Source organism: Mustela lutreola, chromosome 6, assembly GCF_030435805.1.
Source record: "Mustela lutreola isolate mMusLut2 chromosome 6, mMusLut2.pri, whole genome shotgun sequence".
Taxonomy (NCBI): Eukaryota; Metazoa; Chordata; class Mammalia; order Carnivora; family Mustelidae; genus Mustela; species Mustela lutreola.
Genome location: NC_081295.1, coordinates 112856121 through 112871812, shown reverse-complemented (window position 1 = coordinate 112871812; position 15692 = coordinate 112856121). Strand labels below are relative to the sequence as shown.

Sequence of the window (15692 nt, the reverse complement as noted above, 5' to 3'; positions counted from 1 at the left end):
AGATGAATTTTACAATACTGTTAGAGTTTCAAAAATGAAGTCATCAGGTTTAAATGTCTACTCTGTTTTAAAACAGCATGCTAGTTTAATGTCTTTTGACTTATACATTTTAAGTCTCAACACCTAGCATTTTAGACCTGGTTGGAGCCTTGCAGAGCTCCGATTCAGCCCTGTTATTTAATAGATATCAGTCAAAGGCTAGGAGGTTACAAAGCTCACAAAGTAACAGAACTGGGACTAGAATCCGAATTTTGAATCTCATTTTGGCAGTGCCAGAGTTCATCTCTTCATGTTTTTCTATAGATTTCAGCAGCATAATCACCTTTTAAATGTTTTTAGTAAACTATCAAATGTGAATGCATTGTTCTAATATAGTTTTGTTTTATTGATTTAGGGAGAGATAGGCTTACCTGGGCCAAAGGGATCTGTAAGTACAATGAACAACAATGGTATAAAAAATTAAAATATCAATAAAACTACAGAAAATGCAATGCTCTGCTTTATGAAATCACTATAAAATTCAATTCTTAAAGGACTTACCTTCAAGGAGATTAATGTCTAAATTTATTCTTTAAGTAATGGATTCATCCCAAGTGGGGGAGGGGACCACCTCATAACAGTGTAAATGGATCTGCCTTTTGAACAATCCACTCTAAACGAAGTTTTTATCATAAGTAGCTCAATGAGTATACATGGTAATTTCTTTCACAAATGAGTCATTAAAAAAAAACCTGATTTATCCATTGTGGTGACAAGAGTATAAATGAATTTCATTGGCACTCATACCATTGCAAATATTTCAGTAATTTTATTAATCTCCCGTGTGTTCTATTTAGCGAAGTAACATAAAGTCATAATGCATAAGAAAATTTAATAGACAGTTGTTAAGACTAGAAAATGATCATCTCATTCATGCTCTTACAGAAACTAAGCTGATGTCCTTCAAGATTAGATTATTCAGAGTTATAGAACCAATAATAGAACCAGTTATTAGAATGAAATTTTTAGAACCGAGTATAGAGCCAATTAGAAAACTAGCAAACCTGGGATGATTCACTAACTTGAAAGGAACGCACATTTAATACAGTAAGAAATGTAAGAGAAATTTGAGAGAGTATAAGGGAAAAAATGAAGCGCAGACCTTAACCTCAAATGCCACCACCACTAGCTTCCATTTAATCTTTTAGTCCTTCCTATTTCTGGAATCTTTTCCACTCTTCTCTGTCCCTATACAGCACATTATGCTCATAGCAGCCAGTGGAATCTAGAGAAAAATACAAAGCCCACCATTTATCCCTCCTCTGCATAAACTCTTCAGGAATAACATTTGATAGAATAAAATCAGACCTTAGCAAAATACACCGTCTTTCATGAAGTGGTCTCTGCCTTGCCAACCCCCTCTCTGCCCATCTGGAACTTTATCTGTTTGCAGTTGTTTTTACTTGGCATGCTCTTTAATGCTTTGTGCTGTTCTCCTATCCTGGAACACTCTTCCTCTTTCCTTAGAATAGCTACCTCCTACCTAGGCATGTAGCCCGATCCTCAGCTCAACTCTCCCCCGGAGGACTCGCGCTCCCGACTCCGGTGCAGTGCCAGCCTTGGGCTCTTTACATACCCCTGAGATGGAAACCATTATGTTGTATTAACTCACCTGCTTACACACTGCCTCTAAACACCACTGACAGTCTCAAGCTTGAAGTAACATCTTTACACCCAAGAATCTTTGACAGGAATAGTTTAGGATTGAGGAAAAAATTGGGAAGAGTAAACCTTGATAGGTAATAGAAATCCTACCTCACTGCCTAGAAATAATCGATAATGTTCAATGGTAAGAATTTGTCATAAGAGGAAAAAGTGAATGAACGATGCAGTGGTCAAAAGGAGTTAATTTCATTTAAATTTGGAATTAACGCTTCCTTCCTACCCCTCTCTTCTCTGACACCACCCATCTACTGCTGAGGCAGCTGAAATGTGCTGTCCCAGAGTCAGGGAGACACACTTTCACTTTGCTCGGTGATCTCAACAGAGACAAACCTGAGAAGTAGGTGAAGTCTGTCCCCTAGTTTCTACTTCAGTATAGCACTCAACTGAGGTATTCTTTCCAAAGACCCGGGGCCCTGGAGATATACTGGCCATGTTGGCCCTTGATGTCTTCATGGAAAATGTCCTGTTGGTATTTCAGACATCGTCAACAAGATGATAGATTCTGATCTGGACTCCTTTGTTCCTCTGCCAATTCTTTAGTACACTTCTAAATTCATTTTGGCTTCTCCTCAGGCTTGTTTTAGAAGCTGTGATAGTTTTATACTGCAGCTATCTGACAGGTCCAAAGCCTCCACAGCACATCCGCAGCTCTCTCTGTTGACACTGTCTTTTGGGAAGTCTTTGAGGCCATAATTTCTTCACAGAAGTAATTCTGACAAGTTGACTCAGATGAGTATCAACTTTTTGCATAAAGAAAGATTGGAAAAAGCCTACTTGTGAAGCTTTATTCAGACGCATCTAGTGAGAGCCCAGCGTCATCACCTTCTTCCTTTTAGCTTAAAATCTGACCGTTTGGAAGAGTTAGCTCTTCCTAAGTAAATGTTGCAAATGAACAAGGAGCAGGATTAAGTTGCTTTATGAACTTTATCTTGAGCCCTTGTGCTCTTTAATGCCTCCTGTCCTTTTATCTTCTCATTTTTGTTCTATTAACAAGGGCACATTGTAACTACTATGTCATAAATTCTACCAGAGGCAGTTTAGCAGAAAGTGAATTAATTTAGTCTCGTTTTAAAACAGTTATTGTAGATGGCAACTTTTAAAAATGCTTTTAGTGGTCTGCTCTCAGAAAAAAAAATCTAACTGGTATACGCTTTTGTTCAAAGGAAACCATTGGTTTATTTTTTCACTTCTTTAATATTTAGATTTTTAACTTCCTCAAGAGTCAGTTAAACCATGGACTCACTCTTTTTGTTCCAGTATTTTGAATGTATTTATTTTAAGTGCAGCATTTTAAAGGTGGCATTTTAAATGTTTTTAATTAATGTATTTTATAATTCCTGGATACATCTCCTTCTTCAAATTCTCTAGAGTGTTATAAAGCTAAATAACTTATGTCCTTGGAAATAACTTTATTTTATGCTTTCTGTATTGGTGATATACAAAGTAACATGTCTTGTATGAACTCAGTGGCCTTTTTGTGGCCAGAAAAACTTCACAAATCTTACTAAAAACTAGCTTGTTCTTAGGCAGTAGCTTAAAATATAGAGAATATAGTTTGAAAATGCATTATTTCAATTAACATTTTGAAATAACAGCTATACCAAAGAAAAAGATTTTGAAAAACTTTACTTGAACTGGAATTCTCAGAGACTGTGGCATTCTGTGTATTTACCTTGAGAATTTGTAACCTCTGAACAAACACCTCTTGGGAGACAGAATGTACGCAAACTCCAAATTTCATATAAGCCTTGTATTAATATTAAGCAGACACATTACTTGTGGATAGCTCTGGTTTTGTAATGTGCCATTTTGTTCTAGGTGGGTAACCCTGGGGAGCCCGGCTTGAGGGGGCCCGAAGGAAGTCGGGGGCTTCCTGGAGTAGAAGGACCGAGAGGACCGCCTGGACCACGAGGCATGCAGGGAGAGCAGGGTGCCACCGGCCTGCCTGGCATCCAGGGCCCCCCAGTGAGTGGTGGGCAGTCTCCGTGGTTTCCCTTTGGACAGTCCATCTCACAGGACCAGAAGGGGGGCGGGCAGCCAGGCTAGCCCAGACATCAGCTCCTTAGCAGTGTGGGCAAGTTCCTTTGTAAATCCAGCCACCTGGCCACTTGCTGAGTGTGTCAGGTAACCATTTAACAATGTCTTCTTTATAGTTCTGTGTATAAATTGTCTCTCTCTTTTTTTCTTTTCTTCCTGTCTCAGGGTAGAGCACCGACAGATCAGCACATTAAGCAGGTTTGCATGAGAGTCATGCAAGGTAAATAAATCATAATGTCTGGACTTTTGGTGTGCTTTTAAGGTGGGAGATTTTAAATAATATTAATTGTCTTAGTTAATGTATTGTCACAAAATAGCTTATAGTCTCAAAGAAAAATTTCATCTTTCTAGGTTAGCCCTTTTTTTTTTTGACATTTATTTATTTGAGAGAGAGAGTAAGAGAGTGAGCACACAAGTAAGTGGGGGAAGGGGCAGAGGGAAAGGGAGAGAAAGTCTTAAGCAGATTCCCCACTTAACATGGAGCCCAACACAGGGCTTGATCTCATGACCCTGAGATCATGACCTGAGCCAAAACCAAGAGTCAGACACTGAACCCAACTCAGCCACCCAGGCACCCTTCGGTTAGCCCATTTTTGTTCTTGTTTTTGTTTTTTGCCAAGGAGGTTAATTTACAAGAAAACACACACACAAATACAGACAAGCCCCGCCCCCCAATTTGGAACACAGATTCTCAGGTATCTTAACCCTCCTTAACATCCTACCACTTCGTGTATTCCTGGTACTGACCCTGGCTCTCTCTGTAGCTTCTATGTGAAGTAACTGACAGTCTTCATGCCCATAAGAAGCATTGGGACATTATCTCTACTCATGTATCATGTACAGAAAATCAAGAACTGTATTTTACCAAAATGGTGATATATTTTTATATTTGTTAACCTTTATCTAAATTCATCTATACCTATAGCAATTGCCATTTTTCATAGCTGCTTTAGAACTGGTCTAGTTCTAAAATCACATAGAAAAGGAAGAAATTGGGGAGGCAGGAACTGGGGAGATCCTGTAACGTTGGGCCTCTCTAACAAATAATTACCTTATTTTGGTTGGAACCAAGTCAGTCATGATAAATACTCTTCTTTTACAAGCTCATGAGATAGTGTCATTTGTCTGGTAGACTTGTAGAGTTTTCCAGAATAAAACTGTCACTTTGATATTTGAAAACCAATCTTAAGTCTCTTCATGGAAGACATTTAATCTTGAAAGGATATTTCAATTTTAAACGTTATGTCCCTAGAAAATTATAATTTTATGCTCTTACTTATATAAGGCAAACCAGAATGCTCACATTTAAGCACTTTTAAAATGTTCTTTAGAAATTTGTTTCCAATTCATAATTTCCTTCACACCTTTAAAAAATATTACATCGGCATAGTTCCCTTAGAGTGTTTTCATAGGAAAGTTTTCTTCCTCCTCATGGTTTCAGCGGATAATTCTTAATCTCTTTAATGGTTCCTGAAAAAGCCCACACAGTTATTAATTTTGAAGACAGACTGTGAACATTCCCAAGAAGCGGGCTATTTTTAATGTCTGTGGTCTACTCCAAACATGAAAAAACTTTTGAGAGGGGAGTTTATAAGAAGTCATGAATGCTCAGGATATTTTAGGTCACTCAATATCTTCAGACTGAAAATGTGGGGCTGAGTCTCAAATGCTCTCTCAAAACGAATTCTGGACAATGTCTTTGGCTTTTAAAAAGCTTTGCGACATCCACTTCTTCTCTGTTAAGAAACTCATTTTCTGCCCATCCTGGGTTTTCAGAGAACCAGCCAGGACCCAGGTGATGGACTCATCCTTTTAGAACACTGCTCACCTGAAAGCCTTGCCATGTATTTTTTTTTTTTTTTTTTTTCAAATCTCCCTGCCCCTGTCTCGGAACAGCAGGACCAAATATATTTAAAAAGAGCTGAATAAAACAGCACCAGGGAAGTTTCTTGGCAGAAAGTCCATGAAAAAAAAAAAAAAAAAAAAAAAAAGATCCAACTTTATTCACTTCCCACCACCAATTTTGAAGCTCTGGTGACACATTTAAGAAAAAAAGACACTTGAAATACCGCCCCCCACCTTTTTTTCCCATTTGAATCATTTTCCTGTTTCTGACTTCTCTGGGCCGGTTTATTATCTTTCAGAGCATCTTGCTGAGATGGCTGCTAGTCTCAGGCGACCGGACTCAGGAGCCTCTGGCCTCCCTGGGAGGCCTGGACCCCCTGGTCCCCCAGGGCCACCTGGAGAGAATGGTTTCCCAGGCCAGATGGGACTTCGTGGCCTTCCAGGCATTAAAGGCCCTCCTGGTGCTCTTGGTTTGAGGGGGCCTAAAGGTAAGCCATTTTGCCCCTTTAGAACAAAAGAACACACACTGTCCTTCCTCACGGTATATCCACACGGCCTTCCAAGCTCTAGATACACTGTGAGACAAGGAGATGTATCGTTCTCTTCTTCTTCTTTTTTTTTTTATAGTTTTAAAATTTTTTTATAAACATATAATGTATTATTAGCCCCTGGGGTACAGGTCTGTGAATCGCCAGGTTTACACACTTCACAGCACTCACCATAGCACATACCCTCCCCAATGTCCATTGTATCGTTGTCTTCTACGGTGGTGATGAAAACGATCAGAAAGCTATTATAAGACATCCTCTTGACCTTGCTATATGTCAACAGGAGACCAAAACCTAGAATTAAGGTCCCTTGATTTTTAGTACTGATCTTTTTCAGCTACCCTCTGCCTCAATCATAGTTCAAAATAAACTTTACGGGATCTTGTAAACGATAAGTCAGCCTTTTTTTTTTTTTTTTTTTTGAGACTCAAAAATCACTGTAGAGTTCTTCTAAAATGGCAACCAGACTTAGAATGTTTGTAGCCGTAACTTAAACTAACAGCATCGGTTAACAGGTCAGAAGGCATAAATTACATCATGGAGTGAAGTCCCTTCTTCTTTTAAAGAGTGACATCAGATGTTTAGTTTTGATGGATTTTTTTTTAGCTCAGAAGTACAATCGAACTTTTTTCCTTCCTTTTTTTTTTTTTAACTTTTTTCCTTCTTTAACATGTGAGGGAATGTGAGGCAGTTTATTTCTTCCCCTTTTATCGAAAGCAAGTTAAGCCCTTAAAATCAGTGTTTTGCCAAAAAACCCCCACAAAAATCCAAAATGGTATTGTGAGTGTGTTGGGTATGCAGCAGGCCCTGCAGAAGAAGGACTGGTTGCCTCAGGTGCTGTTTACTAGTCAAGGTGAGTAAGTATGTCAGCGTGGGGCGGGCGTGTGGCCCGGATCACTGACAGAGAGCGCGGAGCAAAATGAGGCATTTCTCTATCTTGGCAAGTGACTGACAGTTCTCTAGGGAGCTTCGGAAAGATGTGGCATCAGAAACAGGAGAGGTTTTTTTTTTTTTTAAATGGTGGTGCACCCATTAGGGATAAATATTATGGTGTGAAGGGTCAGACGGCAAGCAAGCAGCCTTTTTGGATCTGTAAATGAATTGCTGATGTATTTGGCTAACTACACTCTCAGTTGGAACAATTTTGTTAATTATGTTTGGGGTTTTTTTGGGGGTAGAGGGCATGTGCATTGCCATATGTGAAAAAATGACCCCTCATTGGAGCCTCTTGCAAGGCTGGCAGGATTTCCGAGCTTTCAGAGGCTGGACAAAATCAAATGTGGAGAGAGCTCAGAGCTCTTAAAGAGAACGGAGTATTTTCTTTGAAAGAAGCTCATCGCCGCTCATCTTTGTCCTGCTTTTAGCTCCTGGTTCAGGAACTCAGGAGTAGGGACTCTCTCTGTGGTTAGTCCCCATTCACTCTGTTCGGGTTCCAAGAAACTCTGCTGCCTCGAGTGGATTGTTGACTTAGTTGTTTCTGTGGCACCAGAGCTCAAGGTGACTCCTCAGCCTTTCTCCTCAGTTCCCTTGTGAGCAGTGGTTGTGAGAGCATGCCCCCTGGAGCGTCAGCATGGCCAGGGACCCGTCTGGAATAGAGATTCTCTACCCCACCCTGGTCCCCCGATCCGAGACACGGCAGGCGAGGCCCAGCCGTCTGCATTCTAACAAGTCTCCCGATGAATCTGATGCCGTAGGGCAGTCACCCATCTTCCTGCCAAAAGGAAACGCCTTGTAGGCTACAGGAATCCCAGCCCTGTTTTCTTTGGCTAAAAGGAAGTCTTCATATGTGGGATAAAACCTAACTTTGAGTTAGTAAGAGAACTCGCCTGAAGTCCCATTTTATTTTCTAAGAAATAAGAATGTCTATGTCTACTTGCTATGCTAGTAGCATCTGCCTAAGGCTGTGTTTCTCAGCCTGGGGTGCACCGTGGAATCATTTGGAGAGTTTTAAAAACTATCCACGGCTGGATCCCATTCCCAGATTCTGGCTTAATAGGTCTGAGCAGCAGGATTTAAAAACACCCCCATGGGATTTTAATACACAAGTAGGGTTGGAAACCACAGGAAACAAAGGTGAAATGTCCAGGAAGTGTCCTGGGAAGCTCCTAGAAGCACAGAATTGTGGCTGTGTTGGGCTGACTTGGCTCTAACAGATGGACCTTATTTTGAAGGGAAGAAAAATATATTTCTATATTTGGAAACTGGAAAATGCCTCCTGGCACAGAGTTTATTCATCAAGCATTGTTTGATCGTCTAAGAGACTAATGTTTCTTTAGTATTTATGACATAGTCTAGAAGAGATATAGTCTTTCTTTTTTCTGAAGGACTTTTCCCCCCACCTTCCTCCATCCCTTTATAATCACTGGGTTCCTTTAAAGCAGGATCTTTTCTGTCTTACTTCTTGAACTTTGGGGTGTGGGAAGGAAGGAAGGACTGCTGTCTTTGGATTTTATCAATCAATGCTGTCACAGATTTGGAAATGTAGATTTCTAGGTAACCAGACTTGACCTTTCTTGTCCTACCACATACATTGTAACAGTAATATGTAATTGAAAACATATAATGTCCCACTAGCCAAAGGTTACACGTCAATTTTTCCCAGAGAACAAATAGTCCAGCATTTGAAACTTAACTATTCAGCCAGTTAGAGAAGAGATGTATTTCAATGTTCCCTGCTGTCTTTTTCCCATGCCTAATAAAGGGATAGTCTGAGTCTTGCTCAACATATTACTTTGAGAGTCTTTTTCCAAGGAAATTACTCCACAGATAATGAACAAATAAATTTTACTAAAGCGTTGAGTAGTTCAAACTATGTCTTTAATAAAATCATTTTTTCCTAAGCAATTAGTTTGCAAAACACAGTGAAACATTTTCAATAGGAGCTAGTAGAAATATCTGCCAGAAATCATACTCAAATCTTAAATCATATTTATAATTTTTTTGTTTTTCATGGACATGTTTTGTGCAATATTATACAAAGAGGGCCAAGACCCATGCCACAGGTACATTTTACATGTCTATTCAAGCAGAAACATGAGAGATATCTAATTGTTTAGTATTGGTCTTCTGGGTCATAAATTCTGTGTCATAAATACTATTTTTAAATGTTCATGGTTTGGGTTAATTTTAAGTTCCTTTGAGTAAGGCTATATATCTATTTTTAGATATTTTCGTGTGAGTCAAACGATGTGTCACCATGTAAATGACGGCTTGAGAAAATATACACGTCATTACCGTGACTAACTCTTTTTTTGGTATTAGTCAGTTTGCATGGGGTTGGAGTGTCAGTTATAGCTTTCAAATAAACGAAATAAAGAGCAACCATGGAGCAATGAGAATTTCTTTCATTTTAGCCACTCTGTTCCGACGGAGCTGTTTTGCTACTTACACTGCACGTTTCCCTTTTTACCTTATCTAAAGCTCATTTGACAAGCTCCCTCTGTTTTTCCACACAGTAGGCTAGCTAATAAAGGTGCACCTTTAGTTCCCTGAGCCAGTTTTCAGAAATGTCGAAAGAAGCCATGATCAGGGTTTGAAGGAGCGGATTGACCCCAGGGATCACAGAGCCAGGCCGCAGCTCCCTGGGCTGGGAAGGACCAGCAGCTTGCCCTGTGCCTCTGTCCTGGAGCCCCTCTAAAAATTGTGTGTCTACAATTGATGACAACCGCAAGGCAGGATCACGACTAAGACCTTCCTTGCAAGCGACATTTTAAAGGGGATGTGGCTTCGTAATACAAAGTGTTTAACTTTCACGGTTTGCGTGGAAGTTACATTTTAATTTATAATCTTCCCCTATCTTCGGAAAATGTGGCACATTTATTGGTTCTCTTCTCGTTGCTAGCCTCCAGAATTACAGTGATATGACATTTAAATTGCTAAGTTAACAAGAGCGCTGAAGTTCTTCGTTTTTAAAATGCTAATTATCGTTATCTTCCTAATATAGTAAGGCCATATTGATGAGTGTAAAAAAAAAGCTTATGTGAATGAGTTCAACTTGAGCTCTGTATCCTCACACAGTGTTTATATAATTTTAAAATTGTTTTTAAAATATATTTGACTCATGATAAAAAAATATTCATACAAGGACATTCACAGCTCAAATCAAAGTATGGTAACTAAACATTCACTTCGTAATTAGAGGTTTTTTTTTTGTTGTTTTTATTTTTGTTTTTTACTATTTTGGCATGCATGCTTTTGTTTTTTAAAATTCTAACAAACTTGACTCAATATTGAATCAAGTTGGGCTGATACAAATGTTTGGAAAAAATGATCACATATAAAATCTTGAAAAATGTACTGCATCTTCTACAAGAGTAGTGTGATAATATAATACTATGCCAATGGGATAGTAGAATAATGCCTTCTACTATGAGCCATAAACGTCATTTAGGAGCAGTTGACTAGGTATTAGGGCACTTTGTTAATGAGGCCAAGTTTCTGGGTTTCTCTGCAGGGGCCAGGATAATTAATGAAACTTGGTTCTGTGGCTGAAAATCAACTGTCTTGCAAATAAACATGGTTGGTTGTAATCCAAAGCATATTCCATGTAAATAATGAATCACAAGTGAAGTGTGGGCACTTGTGATAGCACATTTAAAATTTTGAAAATTCATTAATTTATTTTCAGCAATACTAAATTTACAATGTTTGAGAATTTAAAATATATGAAAAGATATTTACTGAAGAGTTTTTCTCCCACTCTGGTCTCCCATCTGCCTAGATTCCTTTATCCTTCCCATGAGATAATCCCTTTTATTAGTTTCCTACATATCTTTGCCAGTGATGATGAACAATATACGGTTACATACACTCTCTATAGCCTTTTAGAAACAAGTCGTATTGCCCTTTAGTAGTGATCTGGACCTTAAATTTTTTCACTGAACAATATGTTTTGAGATCATTTTAAAGAGCTTCCTGGTTCTTCTTCATAGCTGCGTAGTATACCATTTTGCAGGAGTAGCATAACGCATTTAACCCTCTCGTGGACATTTAGTTTCCCATCTCCTGCCATTACCGCAAGGCTGCTGTGGACCACACAATTTCATCTTTGTGTAAATATCAGCATAGCATTTATGTTCCTACGATGAATTCCCAGAAGTGGAAGTGCCAGGTAAAATGGTACTACCATTTGTAATTTTGATAGATATTGTTAAATTACCCTCCAAGAGACTGTCTCAGTTTGCAGTGTTATTAGCGATATGTAATCGCTTTTCCACATACTTGCTAACATATGTTTGATTCAACTCTGGAATTTTTGCCGATCTTATCATTCAAAGTAGCTTGTGTTATTTTAAATTTCCATTTATTTTGATGTGAGAGTGAAGTCCAGGAATTTTTCATATATTCCAGACTTATTTTTGTTTCCTTTTAGTGGCTTTTTTGCTTATATATTCTTTTTACTGTTGTTGACCTTTTTGTATAGATTTTAGGAACTCTTCATATTTTGAATCATAACAGAAAGGCCAACTCAAATCTGAAGTTATAAAATATTTCTCCCTTGCTTTCTTCTGGTTCTTATACATTTAAATGTTTGATCCACTTATAATATATCCCGGATTATGTTGTGAGGAACAGATTCAACTTTTCTTTTTCCAGCTGGTTTCCCACTTTTTCAAACACCATTTATTGACTTGTTTGACTGCTTCCCACTTTAAGATGGCATGTTTATTACAAAACAAAATCCTTTATGTATCCAAACCTGTTTTGGGGCTGTTTCAGTGGTTTATCTATTCATGTACCAGTACCACACCATGTTAATTGGTTTAATACGTGGTAGGATTAATTCCCTCATATACCTTTTCTTTTTCGAGTTTTTGTGGCTATTCTGGCTTATGCATTTTTCTGTACAAACTTCAGAATTCCCTTTTTTGGTTAAAAAAATTTTTATTGGGAACATGACGAAACTTCATCTTAGGGAGAAGTCAACACCTTTTTGTGTTGATGTCATTCCACCTACGAACAGTTGTCAAGTCCTTTGTATCCTTCAGAAATGTTAATTTTTTAATGTTGGATTTGCATATTTCTGATTAAACTTCTTCCTTGTTATTAATTTAATTGTTATGATAAATGGGATATTTTTTCACTACATCTTAGTTCTGGTGGTTGTTTGTATATATGAAAACAATTAATTTTGTATCTTGCTCCTTTACTGAATTACTCTCATTGCTTGTAGTAGATTTTGAGTTGATTTTCAAAGATTTAAGATACACACTGATGCCACTTAAAAAGAGGGATGTTTTCGACTCTCAAACTAAATGACAAATACTAATGATAAACGTGGGCATCTCTGTGATGCTGTGTGTGTAGTGGAACTGCTTCTCATGTTTCCCAATAGGCGTTACCCTAACTCTCCGGTTGAGGTAGATACATTTTATCATGTTAAGGAGGCAGCATTTGATTCTTGGTTTATTGAATGTTGATCATTAGATATTTTAGTTTGTTTATCCTTTAATGAATATGATTATTTGATTTTCCCCCTTAGATCTCTTCATATAATTGACTTATGTTTTGCCTGGCTATGTATTTACTACAACCTCGTTTGTGGCAACTTCATGAGATTTTGCTTTCTCAACGCTGGGTCTGCTGAAAGTCTAAAAATATGGAACTTTCTTTTTATAAGCATACAGAAAAATAACATTTCTCTAATGACATGCAGGTGACTTGGGAGAAAGAGGGGAACGTGGCCCTCCAGGAAGAGGTCCGAAGGGCTTGCCTGGAGCAACAGGTCTCCCAGGTAAGTGTGTTATACAGCAGCACAGGGTTGAGAAATTGGTAGCGAGTGTGCAGTCTGAATTGGATACCATTATAAAGACTTGCCCTTTAATTACTTATGCCTGTCATGTGATTCTCAGTAACGGCTGGCACAGATTTTTCAAGACCAACTTTAAGGAAGAGTTAAAAGAATTATAAATCATGCCTCTGTTCCTTGTGAGAAAACAAGTGTCAGGGCTTAAAATATTCATTTCTTGAATAGATGACTTTAAAAAATTGTGTCAAGGTCCAGCCACAGTGCACTTGTTAGAAAACTTTGAATGAATGAGGTCCTAGCCATTGTTAGCCTCGTTGATAGTTTCCTGTTTATTTTTAATTTTTTAAAATTTTTTATTTTTTTAAAGAATTTATTTATTTGACAGAGAGAGATCATAAGTAGGCAGAGAGGCAGGCAGAGAGAGAGGGGGAAGCAGGCTCCCTGCTGAGCAGAGAGCCTGATGTGGGGCTCGATTCCAGAACCCTGAGATCATGACCTGAGCCGAAGGCAGAGGCTTTAACCCACTGAGCCACCCAGGTGCCCCTTCATGCCTGTGTTCCTCATGAGAAAACAAGTGTCAGGGCTTAAAATATTAATTTCTTGAATAGATGACTTTAAAAACTCGTGTCAAGGTCCAGCCACAATGCACTTGTTAGAAATTTCTGAATGAATGAGGTCCTAGCCGTTGTTAGCCTCATTGATAGTTTCCCAAAATGACCAAAAAGTCAGAGCAACAAGAAAATTAATCCAAGTTTTCAAACTACTCATGTTGCATAGGGGGTAACCGAAGTCTTATTTTACAAGCTCCTGTTTCAAATATCCAGACCCTCCAGAAACCCATATCCAAAGTAAATAAATAAAATAAACCTGAACATTCCTATTCATATAGCCACAAAGAACCATACACGAGCCACGTAGCACAGCTGCCCTGGCTGAGGTGACAAAGTTGCCTCTGTGTGGAGAGCCTGGTTTTGCACACTGGGCGTCTGTTCTGTCTTTACACACTGGCTACTCTGTCCCCACAGCCTAAGCTGCCACACACTCATCCTCTGGGAAATGGCCTACCAGCCCCACCACAGAAGCAGCACAGAAAGTCACTTCGGTTTACGCGCCTGAATGATATATAGCCTCCCAGCGAATGCTGGGAATCAGGGTGAGAGGATCTGCCGAGAAAGGGTGGTCCACGCTTCCACAGTAGATTTGGAAAACTTGGTGTAGGGAAATGTAGAAAAAGAAATGCTCATTTTCCAATTCTGACAGGCTTACCTATTCAATCATGCTTCTAATTGCAGCCAAAAACATCACTGCTTTCTCATTATCCATTTCATTGCTCCTGGGAATTACTCTCTCATTAACATTTTTAAAAAAAAATATGAATACATTTGGAGACGGTTCAAACACTGCTATGCAAAACTGTGATTCATGGGTCTGTCAAAATGCTTTCACAAATTGATAAATTTTCATGATTGGAAAAGGAGGTTTTTATGATTGGAAAAGGAAAGAAAATCTGGTTGAAGCTACACGGGACCAAGAGAAGATTTCAGTGTATGATAAATTCTGCATCCACTCATGGATGTTTAATAGAGGAAACGGAAATAAAACTTACTGAGTGCTTTCCTCCTTTATCAGTGGTAGCGATAGGTGGTTTAAAGCTGATAAAAATATCATTCCAATCTATTTAATGATCTATATATTATAGGATTGCCTTACAATTTCTCCTTCTCCCACTTTGTTGACAGATCATGTAACATTTCGCAGACCAGCAACTTGTATTCTTGGCGAGATTTTCCTTTAGCAGAAATAGATGATCATTTCTGGTGACTGTTAGTTTCCAACACTCTGTTGATAAACCATGTTTTGGGTTTCAAATGGGAAGACTGAGACAGACCCAGCTCTGTACCTGCAGTGCCCCAGGCTGTCACGAGGGGACGTGTCAGTCTCCATCTGCAGTAATTGCACTCAGAGTTGCTGGATCTGACCCGGACCGGTTCCCCTGTGCTCTGGGGCCATTGCTCTCCCAGAAGGGGGCGTCCCTGGTTTGCTTTTTAGTTCCTCAGACATGTGCTGGGCACAATGGTTAAGGCAGAACAAGCTCATCCCTGGCAGCTCTGCCTGGTCCCCATCTTGTCTCCCTTAGGAAAAAATGAATTTGTTATAGCTGGTCTTGAATTTAATACTTAAATATGCTTTGTTAACAACGGTTGTTGGCTATTTCAGGACTGGGGCACCTGCCCTTTGCCTTTTCCTTTCTGCCTCTTGCCAGTCCTGGTCCCTTGCTTCCTGGTACACTTTGAAATCTGGGCTTTTATTATATTTCCCTTGAGAGGATATCTGACATTATTTAGTGGGAAATCTGAGTTTCAGATTATATTTTAAAAGCCTGGGCCACTCTTCAAAAGCACACAGTTTTGCAAGTGCTTTAGTGCACAGGCACAAAGGGTTTATGTTCCCCCCAAACCTCGAAGCATCAGCTGGGTGCTTTGGTTTTCTCTGGTTTTTAGGTCAGCTCACATTCTCTCGTCTACGCTATGAATACGCTTAGCTGACAATTTCCCCAATCCATCACTCCCGAAACAAGAGCTATTTGAGTCATTCGTCTCCTTAAGCTCGTACTGGGCAAGTGAGCTATCTGGAGCTCCACAGTTCAGATATCCTGGGTTCAAATTCCGACTCTGTCACTTACTAGCTCTATGACATTGGGTGACTTCCAACTCCAAATCATAAATGCTAAGTACTGGTTCACAGTAAATTATTAAACGAGTTCACTGTCCACTGAGAGGCTGGGCTTTTTAATTTCCCTGGCAGAACCT

General features: G+C 39.1%; 1 protein-coding gene across 2 annotated transcripts in view; it reads left to right on the top strand.

Annotated features, from left to right (window-relative positions):
• COL9A1 (collagen type IX alpha 1 chain) overlaps nucleotides 1-15692 on the top strand; it is a 92615-nt gene that overhangs the window by 70387 nt on the left and 6536 nt on the right. For both annotated transcript variants that reach the window (XM_059178374.1, XM_059178375.1), the window contains 5 exons: nucleotides 395-427; nucleotides 3523-3669; nucleotides 3907-3961; nucleotides 5886-6074; nucleotides 12790-12867. In XM_059178374.1, coding sequence (XP_059034357.1) covers nucleotides 395-427; nucleotides 3523-3669; nucleotides 3907-3961; nucleotides 5886-6074; nucleotides 12790-12867 — 502 coding nt within the window. The remainder of the gene's footprint in view (nucleotides 1-394; nucleotides 428-3522; nucleotides 3670-3906; nucleotides 3962-5885; nucleotides 6075-12789; nucleotides 12868-15692) is intronic.